Here is an 18836-nt window from a genome sequence, read left to right as displayed (position 1 = left end):
CTGGGCGGTATCAATGGGCCGTCTGTGTGCCTCTGGGGCCCATGCTGGCCAGTACTCTGACCTCATGTTTTTAAGAACCTTTTACTTTGAGCTTTGAATGGCCTGGTCCAGGGGGAAATGGATACAAGGAGATATGTGTATCTGAAGTACCCAGCATTTACCATATATGTGGTCAAGGATGACCCCTGCCTGATGTCCTGGCTTGTGTCAGTCACATACATATTGATAATTCTAAGCCCGCTCTTTTTGCACTGCTGGGAGACATAGCAGGTCCTGAGAGATGAGACGACAGAGATGGTGAAAGTATGCCTGTTTGCTGGGACCTGTGTGCTTCACTCACTCACTCACTCACTCACTCACTCACTCACGCACTCGACAGATAATCACCGAGTACCTACAATTTATGTTGATTTATTGCACTGTTAGAGCTTAGAAGCCCTTATTATCGCTTAAAGTTAAGCCTAGTTAGTTTTTAAGAAATCACCTTTTTGTCGAGTCTTAATCTCCATCAAGCAAGAGAATGGAATCCTGAGGGCAAGGCTGTACCACACCTGGGCTCACTGTGAAGACAGGGAGCATCCATGCCTGCCCACTGCCCTTCCCAGCCGAGCCCCCAATCCCCCCCACAGCCGTAAGCTTCCATTGCTGGTGATTGTTTTTGTCTCGTCCTGTCTTTTTTAACAACAGGGTTTCTCTGTGTAGCCCTGGCTGTCCCAGAACTCACTCTGTAGACCAGACTGGCCTTGAACTCATAGAGATCCACCTGCCTCTGCCTCCCAAGCACAGAGTTCAAAGGTGTACGCTGCCACACCCAGTCCTGTTTCTGTCTGTTCTCACACTTTATGACAATGAGCTCTTTTGGGTCTGGTGTCTTTTGTCATCCTGCATCCGTGGGATTCGTTTGTATTCCAGTGTGCAGTCCTGGCCCATGCTGCTCCGTGTCTCTCTAATATTCCACATGGGGACCACGCCACGGTCTATTCTAGGAATGAAGATTTGAGGCGTTTCCACTTTGGCCCTGTTACTATTTCTGAGTTTGCCTCTTGAGTGGGCATTCCTTGTCTCTTTTGGGTGTATCCTCAAGGGACAGACAGTATTGCAGCCCTTTCTCAAGGTCAGTACAGCGGCTAGGTCTAGAATGTTACCTTCAGCATAACCAGGGTCAACCGTGCAAGCTGAAGTAGGCAGAAGGGAAGGTGAACAGTGGTGACATGCAGCCCTCACTGGGGTAGAGGAGCGAGTGGGCTTCTGGCTGCTCTAGGCCTGGAAGGAACTGAGGAGTAAGCTCTGGCCACTGGCCCTCCCCTTTCTTCACGATCTATTGTGGGAACAAGGCATGTGAGTATGCTTATTGATGCATGTGGCCCTGTGACTGCGTATGCCAGAAGCTCCCGAGTGTGGCAGTGTTATCATACAGGGCGATGCTCTGATACTCTGCAGCTGGCTGGGATATCAACACTTGTTCTCTGAGCCTCTAGTTCTCAGGGGTAATTTGGGTCCAGGAATGGCTTCTTGCTCGTGGAAATTGGATGCTACCGATGAGTGTGACAATCCAGCCCAGGCCTGCTACTGGCCTGCACACCTGCTGCTGGTGGGATCACAGCTAACAGCAGCTGCCTGGCCCAGGGGAACCTCACCCTCTGAGGCCTGCTCATGCACCCTGGGGTGCAGCTATTCTGGGAATGGCCCTGCTCCATGCTCCTGATTAACTCTGACCTTTTGGTCCGTTCTAGATCCTCTTCTCCAACATTGAGGACATCTTGGAGGTCCATAAGGACTTTTTGGCTGCCCTGGAGTACTGCTTACACCCTGAACCTCAGTCTCAGCACGAACTTGGGAATGTTTTCTTGAAATTTGTAAGTATGGGTCTCAGAGAGATGGGTTCATGTGTGAGAATCTTGCTGTGTAAATATAGGGACCCGAGTTTGAGCATTCAGTCAGCACTGCCTCCTCCATGGCCTTTGTATGCATCTGGTTCTCCCAGCCACCTCCCAGGAGTCTATGGGGCATGGTTTTGTACACCAATCCCCAGCCTCAGCCTGCTAGGCCTCATTCTAGGCTCATGGTGACTTAATGTGAACCCCTGGGCCCCATTCTTCCACCCTGGGTGAAGAGTTTGGAAACTGTCTCCTCTGAGCTGCTAGAGACCCCCTGGAAACACAAACTTGCTTGCTTCTCCCTTCTTCTAGAGCTCACATAGCTCCACTTCATCAGAAAAAGAATCCCCACATCCCTGCAGGCCTGCCACTTCCGGACTGTAACCTTTCATCCAGCCACACCAGTCCCTTTTTGGTCTAGAAAAGCGGTTCTCAGTGTTTGGATTGTAACCCAAAGAACAACCCTTTAACAGGGGTCACCTAAGACCATCGGAAAACACAGATATTTACTTCTGATTCATAACAGTAGCAAAATCACAGTACGAAGTAACAACAAAATAACTTTATGGTTGGGTGTCACCATAACACGAGGAACTGCAAAAGGTCACAGGACTGTTAAGAACCCAGAACATTCTAAGCTGCCCCCTTTGCAGGCCTCCCTTTATAATACTGGCCACAAGGGAGTAAGAGACCTTATGACTTGATGGTCTGTTCCTATGGGCACTTGCTGTGGGTCATGGTAACTGTCATTTGGTCCCTAGGACCCATGTTGTGGAAGGAGGGACCTGCCTCCAATAAATTGCTTTCTGAGCTCCACATACATGCCATGGTACTCTTATGCCCAGACAGAGCGACACACATATACAAATACATAAGAGTTTACTTCATATTATTTTCTTTTTTGAGACAGAGTCTCACTGTGTAGCTCTGCCTGGCTGGAATGCACTATGTAGCTCAGACCAGTTTTGAACTCAGTGCTCTGCTCATCTCAGCCTCCTGGGTGCTGGGATTAAAGGTGTGGGACACCACGTCCAGCTATAAATAATTTAAAAAAAAAAAAAGGAGAAAAGAAATAAGAGACTAGCCCACACTTACCTGCCTGCTCCATGGGCCAGCAAATGATAGTAGGGTAAGCCCAAGGTTGTCACTACATATGACAACAGATCTGGACCTAGAAACAGCTCTTCAGGTTACGGATTCATGCTCTGAGGTTGAGGCCTCTGCTGCTTCTGCCTGCTGGGGTTACTGTGAAATCCTTTAAAATCATTTCATTTAAAAACTTCGAGTAAACATACTTAGCAAGGTGTATGGTGTCCTTGCTGGAGGGGATGGTGGACAGCTGCTGCTCAGACAGAAGGTGCTCAGGTGACAGTGTGTGTCTCCAGAAAGCTCCTGTTCTCGAATCAACCAGAGACTCATCCACCTGCCTCAGGCCAAGGCCACCTGAAGATTCTGTGTGGGGTGCAGGTCTGTCATCTCAGTGTCTAGGAGGCTGAGGTAGGGGGATTGGGAAGTTCTCGGCCAGCCTGGGCTACTTAGACTGTGTCTCAGGAAATAGAGGAGGCGGGATAGAGGAGACACCAGCGTTACCCACACACCTGGCTGAACCGCTCCTCCAGGCAGTGCCAGCAGCCGAGAAAGCAGCCTCCAGGCTGCTTGGGATGAGTCAGTGTTTTTAATTTCAAATCATGTTTTAATTTAAAATGTAGCTCCTTCTTTACCCTCTCTGCCCCCGTGCTCAGGGAGGGAGGGCGTGAGTCACCATGGCTTGGGAGCTTTACAGTAGCTGGTGGCAGGTGCGCAGGTGGCTTTGTGGTGGGGGTGGGGGCAGCTGATGAGGTTGATATAGTGCCACACCTGTCTAGACCTAAGCTGGTCCCAGCTGGGAGGGTGCCAGAATTGGGGTGGCCTTGGGGGCTGTGTACAGTGGCAGTGAAGAGGTCCCACTTTGCAGGCAGCCAGTCTCTTAGACCTGGGGCTCTTAGCAGGGATTTGGTGGCTGGTGTGAGGGAACTGCACTCTGCTATTACTGGTGGTCCCACAGGATTAACACGGTGTTCACTCTCGCCCCAAAGGCCAAATCCAGCTTTGTTTCTCATCCTTACATCCATGGGGACCCCAGGCAGCATCTAGACTGAGGGAGTAGGAATTGACCAGGCTACACATCCCCTGTCACCTACTCAGTCTTAGAAAGAACCCACACTCTGCAAGCCAACCACTGTTTATTGAATTTACATAGACAAGCACCAAATGGCCCCTTTTTCTGTTCATGGTGCTGTTCTAAATGTGCCATGCATACCAGCTCCACATGTACTAAAACTGACGGAGTGCTAGGGAGGTGCCATACACCTGTCTTCCCAGCACTGGGAAAGCTAAGGTAGATGGATTACCTCAAGCTTGAGGCCAGCCTGGACTATGAAGTGAATTTAAGGCTAACCTGGGCTACAGAGTGGGACCCTGTGTCTCAAAACTTGACAATAGCCTTTTGAAGGTAGTTACTGTCACCACCTATTTTACAGATGGGGAAACTGAGACCCAGAGAGACTAAGTTATAGTTTGAGTTTAGGTAACTAGTCAGTGTCACAACTGGGATTAGGCCTGAGACATTCTGACACTGGAATCTGCTACTGTCGAAAGTAACACCAACTCCTGAAATACAGGTCTGAGTGCCAGGCACAGCGCCAGGCACCATTCACATGTATGATGGTGGATATGAGATGCTGGGGTCATCAGGTGTCTAGGACCCTTCTGGGGGCCACTCAGGGTCAGGCTCGCAGGATGTCACAAACAGGAACACAAGACATAGAGTGACTTTTCAGGTGAGCATATCCAGGTATAGTGACCCATGCAGTATTAGGGACGTGCACTGTATAGTGGCCAGCTGTGCACGTGAAGAAAGAAACAGTGAAAGAGCCGGGCGGAGGTGGCGCACGCCTTTAATCCCAGCACTTGGGAGGCAGAGGCAGGTGGATTTCTGAGTTTGAGGCCATCCTGGTCTACAGAGTGAGTTCCAGGACAGCCAGAGCTACACAGAGAAACCCTGTCTCAGAAAAAAAAAAAAAAAAAAAGAAAAGAAACAGTGGAGAAAGATGGGACAGCGTGGGACCAGGCCCTGTGGGGTTTTTAGCCAAGGCCAGGGCATTGAGTTTTGTTTTGTGAATTGTGGTCAGCTGTGGGGTGGTGAGTTTGATTCCTGTGGAGGCTGTCTGCTTACAGAATGTGTGAACAGGTGACAGGTTGGGGACCCTTGAGGGTGGAGCTGGCCTTCTGTAATCTTTATGGCCCAGCTGCTTCCTGCCCTTCTCCAGGCCTAGGTCTTCCTGGCTGTGGTTTGGAGCTGATGGTACCTTCTCCTGGTCACTGTCACATTCTCATAGCTGTGACAGTGTTCATGGCTGGGTCTTTTTCTTAGCCCTCTGCTCTATGTCCCCATCTACTGTATCTGTGTGTACAGCCATGTGTCTGTTCATTTCTTTCTGTCAGAACACTTAGCCTCTCTGCCCCTTGGGAAGAAACAAGCCACACATGGTACATAGGACTTGCTACTTAAGATTAGGGCTTCTGAATCTGCAGACCAAGGCCTGGGGTGTGGCCGAGCATCTTGATGCGAGGACAGTGGGTGACTGAACTTGCTGGGTTTGTGGAGGGGAGCGTGGTTGCTGTATTAGTCAGTGTTCTATTGCTCTGAAGAGACCCATGACCACGCCAGCTTTCATAAAAGAAAGCCTTCAGTTGGGGCTGGCTTACAGTTTCAGAGGTTTAGTCTGTTTCCATTATGGCGGCAAGCATTGTGGCGTGCAGGCAGACATGGGGCAGGAGAAGGAGCTGAGAGTTCTACATCCAGATCCACAGACAGCAGGAAGGGAGCAACAGAGGGAATGGCTTCTGCTTTTGAAACCTGAGAGTCCATCCCCAGTAACACACTTCCTCTGACAAGGCCACACCTAACCCTTTCAAGTAGTGTCACTCAGTGGTAACTAAGTATTCAAATCTTGTGAGCCTGTGGGAGCCATTCTTATCCAAACCACTACAGTACTGCTGGCTATTCCTAGCTGCTCCAGGCAGCAAGTTTTGAGGCCTGCCCTTCTGGAAGGCTGAGACCATCAGAGGTAGAATATCCTGCCCTTTACTTCCCTCTCTGCACCTGTGGCAGACATTACTAATCAATCACAGTGTTCTATCCCTTGAGTCCTCAGAGTGCTTGCCAGCAAGCTTCAGTTTCATTGCCATTGACAGGAGTCAGCATGTGGGAAGAGCCAGACCTTTCCTTGTCTCTGGCCTGACTCCTTGTGGTTTAGGTGTAGGGAGACAGGGGGGTGTTACTTCATTATATTTGAGCCCTGAGCATTTTCTTCTTAGAATGTGACTGGTTGCACCCAGTGAGCAGCTCAGAGCCACCTGTGGTTTCAGCTTTAGGGGATCTGGTGCTGTTGTCTGGCCTCTCTGGAGTGCAGTGTAGCTCTCATGTGCTACACAGAGAATGAATCCCCTCCCCCCACCATACACACACACACACACACACACACACACACACACACACACACACACACACACTTAAAAATAATAAATTAAAAATGAAGAACAGGACTGGTTAAGAGGCTCTTTATTGTCCCAACAAAAGCCAGCTTCAGTGAAGAAAGCACTTTTTTTTTTTTTTTTTTGGTGCCGGTGAGTGGCACTTCTGGGGTGTGCATTGGATTCAGGTGTGGCTAGATCCAGGCGTCCCTATGACATTTTTAGGATCGTTTTTCTCTGTCCTTGTTCTGTTTCCCAAATGTTGGTTTCATCCTTAGAGGGTAGTGGTGGCAGTACATAGGTGTCAATGCACTGAGGTTACAATGGCCGAGGTAGCCTGTATCTCTCTTCCAGAACACCATGCCTTCTTCAGGGCCCCTGTTGGCCACCGTTGCTAGGACAGGGAGCTCTCTGATTGGCTGCCTCCTGGCAACTTTTCACAGTGCTGAGAGAGAATACCAGATGAAAGCGGTTTAAGTAGAAACTTCTATTTTGGTTCACTGTCGGGGGAGTCACTCTGGGGGAGAGGCCCACCATTGGTGGGTAGTGCATGGTAGATCAGGAAGCTGAGCTCTGCCTAGGAGGTTATAGGCAACAAGGCCCACCCCTGGCCACTTGATTCCTCTGGCCCGGCCCTGCCTTTTCAAGGTTCCACAGTCTGTCTCCAAAAACACCAGCCAGAGACCAAGCATTTAAACATACGATCCTATGTGGGGCATTTCACATTAAACCTTCCTGACCCTTGCTTCTCAGTGGGTTGCATAGGTTGCAGGTAGAGGTTGGGTCTCCTGAAATCCACGTGGTTCTGTGCACAGTAGCTGCTTCGAGTATGTCATGTCCAGATGGTCCGGGTTCACCCCATGTGTAAGTACATGTGCATGCTGGGTAACTGTGGCCTTTTAAAAAAAAATTTTAATGTTGGTACTTTCCTAACAGTGTGTGTTTATTGTTTGTTTTTCATGGCCAACCCTTGGAGGGTATCCGAGTGCCCTGCATTGTTTACCCTGTGCCAGGCCATGCTCCCCTGCTCACACAGGTGTCGGGAACCTGTTATTCATAGAAACCAAGGTTTAGGGAAGCTGAGCTCCCTGGCCAGGGTCACTGCTGCTCAGGTAATGTGGGCTGGGTGTGCTTCCTCATGACACTCCAGGGTCCCTCAGAGCTCAGCCTGTGCATTTGTGGCTTGAGCTTTCTACCCTGGGCATTGATTGCCCCCAGCTGCCATCCTTGTCCTATGCTGTGACCACTGGCCTGCCCCACTGGGAGCTGTGACATGAGATTTTTGTCTTTGCTTTTTGAGCAGTTGGGTCAGCATGGACCTCGTGAGGTAATGGTGAACAGTGACTGTCCACACTCATGAGAGAGCACAGTGGCCTTAACCCAGTGCTCGCCCATACCTGATGTGGCTGTTACCGCTCGCTGGCTGTGGGTGCTGTTCCTCAGGATGTGTGCTTGGATCTGTGCAGCGTGAGTGTGCCAGGCTGGGGCTCCTGTTCATTGGAAATCCCCGTTCTTCCTTCATTTCCCTTTTCTGTTTCCCTCCCAGGTGCCTGTGGAGGAAACAGTCCCCCTCTTGCTCCTTCTTTTGTCCCCTTCCCCCATCTTCCTCCTCTGGCTTCCTCTTTCCTGTATCCTCTGTAGGAAACATGGACTGCGGAGCCCCTTTAGACACAGGATGAGAAGCTTGCCCTGCAGACCCACCTCTTCCTTCCTTCGCTTTCTGGGGTCTCTGGTCCATCCTTCATCTGAGGCCTCTGTCCCCAAGGGGCCTACTCAGGACATCCTGGTTTGGGGTTTGACCGATTCTGGGACCCTTTGGAGCAGGGAATGCTTAGCTGAAAGCTTCCTGCTGAGAGGGCTCTGTTCTGTCATCTGACTGATGGGTAGGGGCCTGGTAAACTTCAGGTGACCTCTGGGCTGGAAGGAGTCCCATTTTGGGCTTAGAGTCACCTAGAGGTCAACAGAGGTAGCCTCCTGTTGTAACAAGTTTCTGATATTTATTATCACCACCTTGCTATTGAGGACACTGAGGCATGGGGTTCCTGTGGGGACCTCAGGTTCACAGCAGGAAACATAGAGCTGGTGTCCAGGTCTGGGTCCCCTTGCTCGGCGCACGTCCTAGGTGTGTTTCTCCCAATTCCCAGAGGGTCACACAGGCTGCTGGAAACAATGGACCCGGTCCTGAAGCAAGTTAGAGCTTCTTCTGGATCACTTCACCTAGAGGCCTGAGCCTGTGTCCTGTGCAAGACCCCGGGAAGCCCCATTTGCCTGTGTCTGCCTGCCTTGGCCTATGTCCTGCATCTCACATTTGCGCCATGTCTTGCAGAAGGACAAGTTCTGTGTGTACGAGGAATACTGCAGCAACCATGAGAAGGCCCTGCGCCTGTTGGTGGAGCTCAACAAGGTCCCTGCTGTGCGTGCCTTCCTCCTGGTGAGTGCCCTGCCCCTGCCTGCTCTGTCTGAGCAGCCCACAGAGTTCCCATCTGGGGATTTCCCTGGGCTATTTACAAAAACAGGCAGTAGCCAGGTTAGAGTCAGTTTCCAACTTCTAGCCTCAAGTAAAGGTAAGGGACCCAAGTGGATTGTGGGGATCGAACTCAGGTGGTGCACCAAGCCCTTCAGCTGCTGAGCCATCTTGCTTGCCCCGCCTCCCACTTACTGATACAGGTCTTATTCTGTAGCCCCTACTGTGATAATTTCCACCTCAGCCTCCTTGGTGTTGGGGTAACGGATCTCTGCCATAATACTTGGTAGAGTGTAGGCTTTATAAAGGCCAGCCCTGTGACCAGCTAAAATGTCTGAGAAGACATTAGGGTACTGCCCCCATCCTTTGGCAACAGCAGATTTGAGGACTCAATGATGCCAAATGAATCTTAGGACCTGTGCTTGAAAGGAGAGCTTGTCAGGGCACCAGTCCTGTACTCTGACCTCTGAGTCCCTCCAGGTTGTCCAGGGACACCCCGCTCCATGCTCCTCCATGCTGCCGTTTTCCCATGGCGAAAGAGCTCAGCTCATTGGTTCAGTGGTGTAGCCGAGGAGCTTTAGCCAGGCTCACAGGCATCTAACCTGCACCACAGGGTTCCCCCTACCCTCCATCCCTCAGCCATCATCTCCTCTCTGCACAGCCTCCTGCCAAGTATCCCCAGGCCGTTGATGCCAGCATCACATGGGATTCCCTCACTGGCTTGTTCACACTGCCTCCAGGGCCAGCGAGCATCCGAGGGAGGCAAATTGGCCAACTCTTCCATTTTTGTCTCCACTCCATCAAGCTTTCGTGGCCAGGCCTCCCTTACTCCTGCCGTCTGGACCTTTGAACTTTGAACTTTGCTCTTTGTTCTTCTGTTCATGAAATAGTTTGGGCAGAACACAGAGACAGGGAGGTCACTCTGCCTTGGTCTCTGCCTGATCTCAGAGCAACTCTGTCCTTCTCTGTTCCCTGCTGCCCAGGATCCACTCCTGGACTCTGCAGGGGTCCCAGTGGGGCAGGAAGAAGCCAGGGAAATGAGGTTGCATTGTAAGGGAAGAATCCCCCACTTCCTTCTCACACAGCCTTTCTGGTGGGCCAGGCTGCCACGCTCCGGCAGCAGCTGCCCGGGGGCTGTGTAGACAGGGAGGCGTGTGGGGTGTTGTACGTGTACCATCTGTCTCCCTCCTTGCTGGCATCTCACAGCTTCTGGCCACCTGCAAAAGAGCTGTCATGGATGCCATGGGAGGTGACTGTGCCGGGGAACAGACAGGCTGGCTCTCTGTTTGAGATGGCTGTTCACTTGCAGAAGGTCTTGGGGACTTTGGCTTTCAGTGTTTCTGCGTCTATTAAATGGGCGATTCATGAATTCAGTTGGTGGCTTTGTTGAGAGCCTGTCATCCTGAGAGTTTTGGGTAGTGAACAAGGCAGATAGATGTCCCTGCCCTCACGGAGGCAGTCCAGGTATACCTAAAAGGTATATTATGTAGCCTTAAGTTCCCTGAACAAGACGTGGTGCTGAGGATGGCAGGATGCATGCATACCACCTAGCTCATATCCACTCTTATCCATTCCGGGCCACAAGGCAGAGAGTGGTGCTGTCCACTGTGGACTGGGTCTTTCCACATGAATTAGGCATAGCCAAGACAACCCCCCACAGACATGCCCACAGGCTGTTCTGAGCTAGACAGTCTCCACAGGTGATTCTAGGCTGTGCCAAGTTGACAATTAAAAGTATCATAGGCCTCCCACCAGTTGGCCGACTGGAGTAGCTTGTCCTCAGATGGCGAGGGAGCAGGCAGGCCAAGTGAGTAGGAACGGCCCTTTAGGACAAGGCAAGGTGTGCAGGGGAACCTGGAGCCTGAAGTGCAGGGAGGGAACTGTGCTGGAGGAGGGGATGGGAGTCTCTTCACTCAAGGGTGCTCTCTAAAGCCATGGGTCAGAGTGTGATCTACACCCAGGAAGTGAGTGTGGGCTAGAGTAGCCACGGGGTGACACTCATCTGAGCGTCATGGGTCAACAGGGGTTTTGAGGACTTCTGTCTCCAGGCCTGGAGGAGGCAGGAGAGCAGTGAACACAGTCTGAGTGCTCACTTCCAAATGAAATTAAAAAGAGGGCCGGGATGTAGCTCATTGGTAGAGCGCTTACCCAGCGTGTGTTCACTCCTGGGTTCCCTACCTAGCACCACAGAAACCAGGCATATGGCTGCATGCCTATAATCCCAGGACTCAGGAGCTGGAGGCAGGAGAATTAAAAAGTTCAAAGTCATCCTTTCCTAACAGTGAGTTCGCAGCTAGCCTGGAGTACATGAGACGCTGTCTCAGAGAAGAAAAGGAACAGCAGGACAAAGTGTGGGGTTTGGAGCACGGGGACAGGTGTGGCTGTGGTCCTCCCGTTGGAATCTGAAGGGCTTCTGGAAAGTCCTCTCATCCTCGGCTCTCTGTTCTCCTTTGCCTGGAGCTGACATCACCCAGGCAGCTTGTGGTGAGGACAAAGGCCTGAGTGTGCGTGCACAGTGTGGGGTCTGGCATTACCCAGCTGCCGCAGCCAGGACCCCTCGCCTGTGCCAGGGACGGATGCAGAGGCTGAGGGTGTGTGGGCAGCCACAGCCGAGATCCAGGGTGCAGAATTGTGCTTCTCAGAGAAGGGAGCCCGTGATGATGCCCAAAGGCATCCCTGGTCCTCAGGCCAACTCTGGATGCATGATTTCCCCGTGGGAAATAGGAGACAGCAGGCACACTCGTTCCTGAGGCTGTATGCCTTTGTCTCTAACCATGCTGGGATCACAGAAACTGTAGGAGGAGGTCCTGTTTCCAGGGAGGCCAGGTTCATTTCTTTCTGCAGAGGATGGGAGGCTGAGGTGTTGGTGACGCTGTCTCTTTGTGTATCTATGCTATACCAAGACTGCCAACCTCAGACATGAAATTCATGCTTCCTGTGTCTACAACGTGAGTTCTCATTTTGGAGCCCCTCAAAAGGGGAGGACATTGCCTGTGACGTGAAATAAATTGTGTTAGCCCTAGGTGGAGGAGTCTTGAGAGGGGCTGGGAGATAATAAAGGAAGTCAGGACCAGATTTGACACCTGCACCTGTGTGGAATGTCAGGTGTGGTGATGCACACCTGTAACCTTGCACCTGTGTGAAAAGCCAGGCGTGGTGGTGCACACCTGTAACCCCAGTGCTGGGGAGGCAGAGGCAGGTGGATCACTGAGGCTCATTGGCCAGCCAGCCTCACCAGCTCAGTGAACTCCAGGCTCAGTCAGGTGTGATGGCCCTTAATCCCAGGATTTAGGAGGCAGGGTCAGAGGTAGAAGCAGGCGGATCTCTGTGAGTTCAAGGCCAGCCTGGTCTACATAGTGATTTCTAGGACAGCCAGGGCCACATAGTGAGATTGTGTCTCAAAAATAAATAAGTAAATACAACAGAAGACAGCAACATAACGTTGACCTCTGGCCTCCATACACACACACAGGAGCATGCACACCTGTTAACACCCCACCCCTACCCCCCACCCCCCGTCTGTGACTTACTAGTTCTGGAGTTAAGAAACAGACACCTGAGCTGTGAACTGAAATTGTAGCAGTTTCCAGGGCTTGGCTGGCTGGGGGTCAGTCTCTAGCTGTTGTCAGATCCTGGGGCAGGAGAAGGCTTGGTGAGCTGGGCACAGGATGAGCAGAGGCAAGGATACTGCTTGGAGGCAGGGCTACTGGTGGCAGTGGTACTGGGAGATCAGTCTAGACTGAGCCGGGTGTCGACGGGAGCTTGCTAACCATTGTAGAGTCCTGGTTCTGGACTCAACCAGCTTACAGGCATCCCCCAGGCCACCACCAGAACCTCATTTTAGAAGTAAGATTCTCAGTTCCTAGCCTGTTGGAATCTGGGGTGTCTCTGCTTAATCTTGCTTTTTTTCTTCATAAGTTGCCATTTTGGGATGGAAACACAGTTTGAGTTCATACTGGTCTTCCAGAGGACCAGAGTTTGGGACTCTCAACTGCCTGTGATCCTAAATCCAGGGGAATCTAAGGCTCTTTTCTGGCCTCCAGGGACACTCACATGGAATATAGTCATGCAGACAAACATATATACACATGAAAACAAAACAACAAAAAACCAGATAGCAGTTGGGTTTCCTTTTCATGCCTTTAAAGGGTTTATAAATGGGCTTGTCCTGTACATAACTGTGTTTTTCTTTCTTGTTCCAGTAGGTTTGGGGGTTTATTTGTGTTGCTGTATGTGGCCCTGGTTCTCCCATGTTCCCTGATGTTTGGGGTGCTGTTGTATGAATCTGCTACAAACCAATTTAAACAAAAATACCAATTTAAACAAAAATGCTTTCCTTCTTCTCTAACAGATGGCTATTTAGTGCTTCTCAGGTTTGGTCAGCCTAAATAAGGCAGTTTGGCTGGTGTGTGTGTGTGTGTGTGTGTGTGTGTGAGAGAGAGAGAGAGAGAGAGAGAGAGAGAGAGAGAGAGAGAGAGATCTCTAGACTAGAATGGTGAAATTGTCTGTGAAAATCTTCATAGTCAATGTTTTTGGATCTGCAGTTCTGTGGTCCATCTTAGCTGCTGCTGAGGTACAGTGTGTTGGGTAACCCCATGCAGCAACACTGATGATGATATGAGTGAGATCAGGCCTCAGGCCATGACATGCGGCTCCATAAAGATTTCTATGGAGTTCTAGAACTTGCCCCTCTCCCAGAGTCACTGAGCTGCTCCCGAGTACTTATCTGCCTTGTGTTCTGAGAGTTTCCATGCTCCTGTCTCGTTCTTTTATTCTATTAATGATGGTCTTGTGTCCCTTTATAGAGCTGCATGCTTCTGGGAGGCCGGAAGACCACAGACATCCCTCTGGAGGGCTACCTGCTGTCCCCCATCCAGAGGATCTGCAAGTACCCACTCCTGCTCAAGGTGAGACTCCCGTGGACCTGCCCCCAGGCAAAAGTGGTGGGCTCTTCTAGGCTACCACTGATGAGAGAAACTGTTAGTTTTTAGGAACTGTGGTGTCTAGTGGCAGAGCTGGCCCTGGGCCAGGCTGGACCAGCTTCTGCTTCTTTATCTGCTGTTCTCTGGGCTTCCACAACCAACTTCATCCCTATCGAGGCAGCAGATGGCTGTAGGCATCTGGACTCACACCCTGTCAAGTTTAAAGTCAGTAGGAGACAGTGAGTTTCTCTCTTGGAGTTCTGACGGACAGCCCGAGAGTCACTCCGGCTGTGGCCAGCCATCTGTGGCTAAGGGAATGGTGTATTCTAAATGGTTTGGATTTGAGTCATGTGGTTTTGATATTAGCCAATCGTAGGAAACTTTGGCTTAGACCTCTGATCATCTTCCAACCTCCTTAGACCATTGTATTTCCCTTGAGTTGGTCATTAGCCACTGGGTAGTGCTATGCTCTGATTGGCTGAGATGGGGCCCCACATTCTGCTCTACTCCAATGATAGTGTGCAGAGGAGGACTGAGTTCTGATTGGCTGAGATCTGTGTCAGGTGCTCTGCTCCTGAACCAATTACTTTTTACTCAGACTTGGACCTTAAGCCAGTTACTGGAGCCCATATGCCACAGCCCCAAGGAGGGACAGACAGGCTGGCACCAAAACCTGGACTCTTTTGAGGGGCCTGGAATGACTTGGCACAGCCACCCATGCACCTGCTGTCACCTTCCCTGCTAGCCACCTTGGCCTGGTCTTGCTGGAGCAGTCCAGGGCCGATCTGACCCTTGACAGCTTCATCCTCAGCTTCAAAACTGACAGTTGGGCAGGTCCCAAGCTGCATAGATGGTCCTGTCCTGTCCCCATCTGCTGTTTGGTCCTGCCTTCCCAGCCTTTACAAATGATGGCTGTTGGCTGCTGCCAACCCTGACTCTGTCCCGAGGCCTGTCTGATAGCTGACTCTTGGGCTTCCTGCTGGCAGGCTAATCCAACTGACAGTCCATGCCTTGTTCATGAACCTGCTCCCAGGGACTACCTATGTCTTTGTCCCATGAACTGGAGGGAGGGTAAGGAAGGTTCTGGGGGAAATCTTGACCTTCAGTTTGTGCTGGAGAAGGTAAATGACCTTGAGTATCTGACCTGACAGGATCCTGGAGCTGTCAGTGCTGCTGGGGTCATGATTCTTGTGTGTGTGTTGAGGTGTGTGTGTGTGGCCACCTGAGGCCAACCTGGGGTGATTTGTTAGGAGCCTCCTAGCTGCTTTTGAGACGGAGCGCCTCCGTGAGACCTGGGGCACTCTGTTGTGCTAGACTGGCTGGCTGTTGAGCTCCAGGAACCTGTCTTCCTGTCTCTGTTTCCCCAGCATGGTGATTACAACCGTGTGTCATCACACCTGACTTTTACATGAGTGCTGAGGACCGAGCTCAGATCCCGAGTTCAGATCCTTTTGCGTGCACAGCAGGACTGAGCTGCCTCTCCAGCCCCCCGCCCCCCAGGACACTGTAGTAATACAGGAAGCTATGGGAGTCAGGCTCAGCTCTCCCTGTGCCTCCTCCAGCCATGGCTGCTTGGACCTCTAGGGAATCTACAGGAAGCCCAGCTGCATCCTCCTGGGGCTTCATTGAGGAGCACGGGCAGTCCACAGTCTGGGCTCAGAAGCTGCAGGCTGATCTGGCCGTGGAGCGTGAGCTATCCCTTAGAGGTTGTGCCTCTCAGTCTGTTCCCCCTCCTTTTGTTTTGCATTCACACTAGTTCCTACTTCACACTAGTTCCTAGTTGGGGAAGAAATCCCAACCTCCTCACCTCCAAGGCAAACCAAAGTGAGCAGGGGGATCTGGCGCTGCTGGCAAGCCTGGCTGTGCACTCGGGCCCGGTCAAGCACCTCAGCGGCCCTGTGTTAGTGCTGGGCTTTGCAGTCACGGCTGCCTGTGGAGTTGTGCAGAGTGGCAGCTGTGGAGTTTATTAGCTCCAGCTCCTGAGTAAGTTCATGCCACTCCTATGCCTCAGTTTCTCCTTTGTGGTGCACAGCGTGTAACAGTAGCCCTTCTGGGTTTGTTATGAAGTGAGTACACACCCCGTGCAGCGTAGTCGGGAGGGCCGATGAGGCCTTCCTTTGGGACACAGAGAAGGGAAGTAAATGGCTGCCCCAGAGCACGTGAGCTGCTGTTATTGACCAGTCTTATTCTAGAGTCTTACCCCTGGCTCAGTTGCCCCCCATGCTTGGGGTGAAGTCTGTAGGCCTCTTCAGTTCCCTAAATGAGGCCTGAGAACACCGATGGCTTCATGGCTCAGTGGCTTGTCTACTTTTCTGGGTTCTAAGCCTTGAACATCTGACCCTTGAGGAAAAACCCTTACGTGCAGCCCACGAACTGAGCCAAACTGCTAACCCTTTGGTTTCTGGGTCTTGACCAAGTCTAGGGTCACAGGAGCTTGCAGAGAAGCAGGTTCTGTGATACGTGTCGATAACCCGGGTGGGAAGACCTGTGCGGCCTCAGAGCCTGGTGGACCTGAGGCCTGTTTGTTCCTTTTTCTCTAGAGCCTGGGGTTTAGTCCCACAGGGCTCTTGCCCCAGGAAGATGGAGGCAGCTGGGGCAAACCACTGGCTGCTTCTGCAGGAAGCACCCACAGGAAGTGGTGGAGGTCTGGCCTTGCCCTCTTGACAGCTGTGCACACTGCCGCTCTCTTCTGCTGCATGTGTCGGGAGCCTGGAGACTGCTGGGGACCAGCAGCGGGGCCTGAGATTCCTGTGGGGACATGCATGCTCCCTGACAGACAACTACTCAGTGTCCCCGCCTTGGCTTCTGCCACTGGAACATTTGTATCAGCAAGCAGCAGGGCCGAGGGCCTTTTACACCCTCCTGGGGGGCCTCCTTTGCTCACAGTTTCCAGGGCATTCTAAAAGATGACCCTGTGAGCCCAGCAGCTGACTCCAACCCCAGCTCGTCCCCTCAGCCGTTCTCGCAGATGTCCTCCGTTCTGTGAGGCTCCTTGTTCCCGCTGAACTCCCGGTGGTACAGGCTGCAGGGTTGGGGAGCCTAGGGTGGGGGAGGAGTAGGTAACAGTGAAAGCCTTTTGGGAACAGCCCCAAAAGCTGAACTTGAACACTGCCTAAGAATAGCCGGAACATTCTATTTCGGCTCTTCAGCCCGGGCTCGGGATAGACAGTTGGCATTTTCAAGCTTTATTGAGTTTCCCATCAATGTTTCCAGGGAGATGATTCAGAGTCGGGGTGACGCCTTGATATGTAGCAAGCAAGTCCCTAATGGGGACCCGGGCTGATACTGGACCTTTTGATTGTCTGCTGATGGTACCTGGCCCTTGCTGTGGCTCTGTTCTGTCCTGGCTGCTGACACAGCCTTGGATCCACAGCTGGAGTAACAGATTCCAACCTGGGCCTTGAGTCTCCCATTGGTGCGTCTACAAGGATCTTGGTGTCACAGATCTTATCCCTGTGTGTCTGGCTTTTCTCACTTGGTATGATGTACCTCACACTGTGGCCTGGGTTCATACGTCCTTCCCTTTTTATGACCGAGTAGTACTCCCCTGTAAGCTGGGCTATGCCTCATTGGCTGGTAGACATTTAGGGGGGATACTGCTATGACCATCCATAGCTCTTTTTTTTTTTTTAAATTGGCTACTTTATTTATTTATATTTCAGATGTCATCCATCCCCTTTCCCCATTTCCCCTCCCTAGAAACCCTCTATCCCATCTCCCCTCCTCCTCCTTGCTTTTATACCATTTTAATTAGATGCAAGTCTTAAGGTCAGTTTTAGGTTGAGGAACTAGCAATACAATAGATGCAAATAGTCAAGGAACAAGCAAGACCATCCATAACGCTTATCACACCCACCCCCCACCTCCCTGTATGCTGGCTCTCATCTTCCCCAGAATGGCTCCCCTCCTATCCTACCTTCTGTCTCCATTCCAGGAATCAGCTTCATCCTGGTGGTTTCCCAGGCCAAACCTTGGGTTATCTTTGTCCCCTAACTCTCCCTCTGTCCATTCCAGTTGGTGAAGAAGCCCCATTGGCTCCCCCGGGGAGCCTGCCCAGGGCTGGCTGCTTGCTAATCCTGCCCTCTGCCTTGCCGGAGGCTGCTTTCCAGCTCCAGCCTCTGCTGTCTGCCTTAGCCCCTGGCCCTCCTACCCTGAATGTTCTCATATAGCGCTTTCCCTGGGGTGTGCCCAGATCACCCCTTCCAGGGTCCTGCTTTATTCTACTTCTGCCTTCTTTTAGCCTCGTGACCAGGGGAGTCTGTTGTGTTTGCTTCCCCAATGGGGATGGTGCTTACCACCCTGATACTCTGTGTGGATTGTACAGTTTGGGGGGACTTGTGCTGACACCCGAGTATGCCTGGATTGGATGGGGGGCTGGGGATTGTGCTGACACCTGAGCGTGCCACAGACACATGGGGAAGTATTCTCTGATGTTGTCGTGGAGGAGGCTGGTGTGGGATTTTTTAAATTTCCTCTCAGGTGGTGCCTCTTTGAGATCTGACTGAAGCTCTGTGCCTCAGTTTCCCCGTATTGGTAGCGTGTTAGTTATTGTAAGTGAATGGATAAAGAATGAGTGGAGGGACCGCTAAGATCCTTCAGTGAGCATGAGCTATTTTGATTGACACAGGCCTGCTTCAACCCTGATTAGCCACAAACTTAGTTTGACCCGTGTTTCATCCTCTTACGGTTGAGCTGTCTTTGTCCTTGGGTTTAAGAAGCTTCAGGAAGCACTTGGAAGGCCATGTTTGCAGTCTGACGTGATCGCATCACCCTAGCTCAGTTACCTCTGCTTACTGTGTATATAGATGTGAGCTCTGTCCATCTGTCTGTGCCTCTCTGCCTCTGTCTTTCCTGGGAACTGAGCCCAGGACCTGCCATATCCTAGGCAAGCACCTGATCACTGAGCTACACCACCTTCTTTTATTTTTCTACAGTGTTCCAGTCAAGTTGCCCAGGTTGGCCTTGAACTCTCCACCCTCCATCTTCCTCAGTCTCCTGAGTCGCTGGGTGCTCTCCTGTCCTGTCTTCTGTCCATTCCCTTGCTGCTCTTTCTTCTGA

General features: G+C 51.6%; 1 protein-coding gene across 1 annotated transcript in view; it reads left to right on the top strand.

Annotated features, from left to right (window-relative positions):
* The window catches only part of Prex1 (phosphatidylinositol-3,4,5-trisphosphate dependent Rac exchange factor 1), a 148625-nt gene that overhangs the window by 65436 nt on the left and 64353 nt on the right, over window positions 1-18836 (top strand). Inside the window, exons 3-5 of the mRNA XM_034495589.2 lie at window positions 1734-1856; window positions 8719-8823; window positions 13662-13763. Coding sequence (XP_034351480.1) covers window positions 1734-1856; window positions 8719-8823; window positions 13662-13763 — 330 coding nt within the window. The remainder of the gene's footprint in view (window positions 1-1733; window positions 1857-8718; window positions 8824-13661; window positions 13764-18836) is intronic.

The sequence above is a fragment of the Arvicanthis niloticus genome, chromosome 2 (genome assembly GCF_011762505.2).
Source record: "Arvicanthis niloticus isolate mArvNil1 chromosome 2, mArvNil1.pat.X, whole genome shotgun sequence".
Classification (NCBI taxonomy): Eukaryota; Metazoa; Chordata; class Mammalia; order Rodentia; family Muridae; genus Arvicanthis; species Arvicanthis niloticus.
The sequence above is the reverse complement of the archived record's forward strand: the minus strand, read 5'-3'. Positions and strand labels throughout refer to the sequence as shown.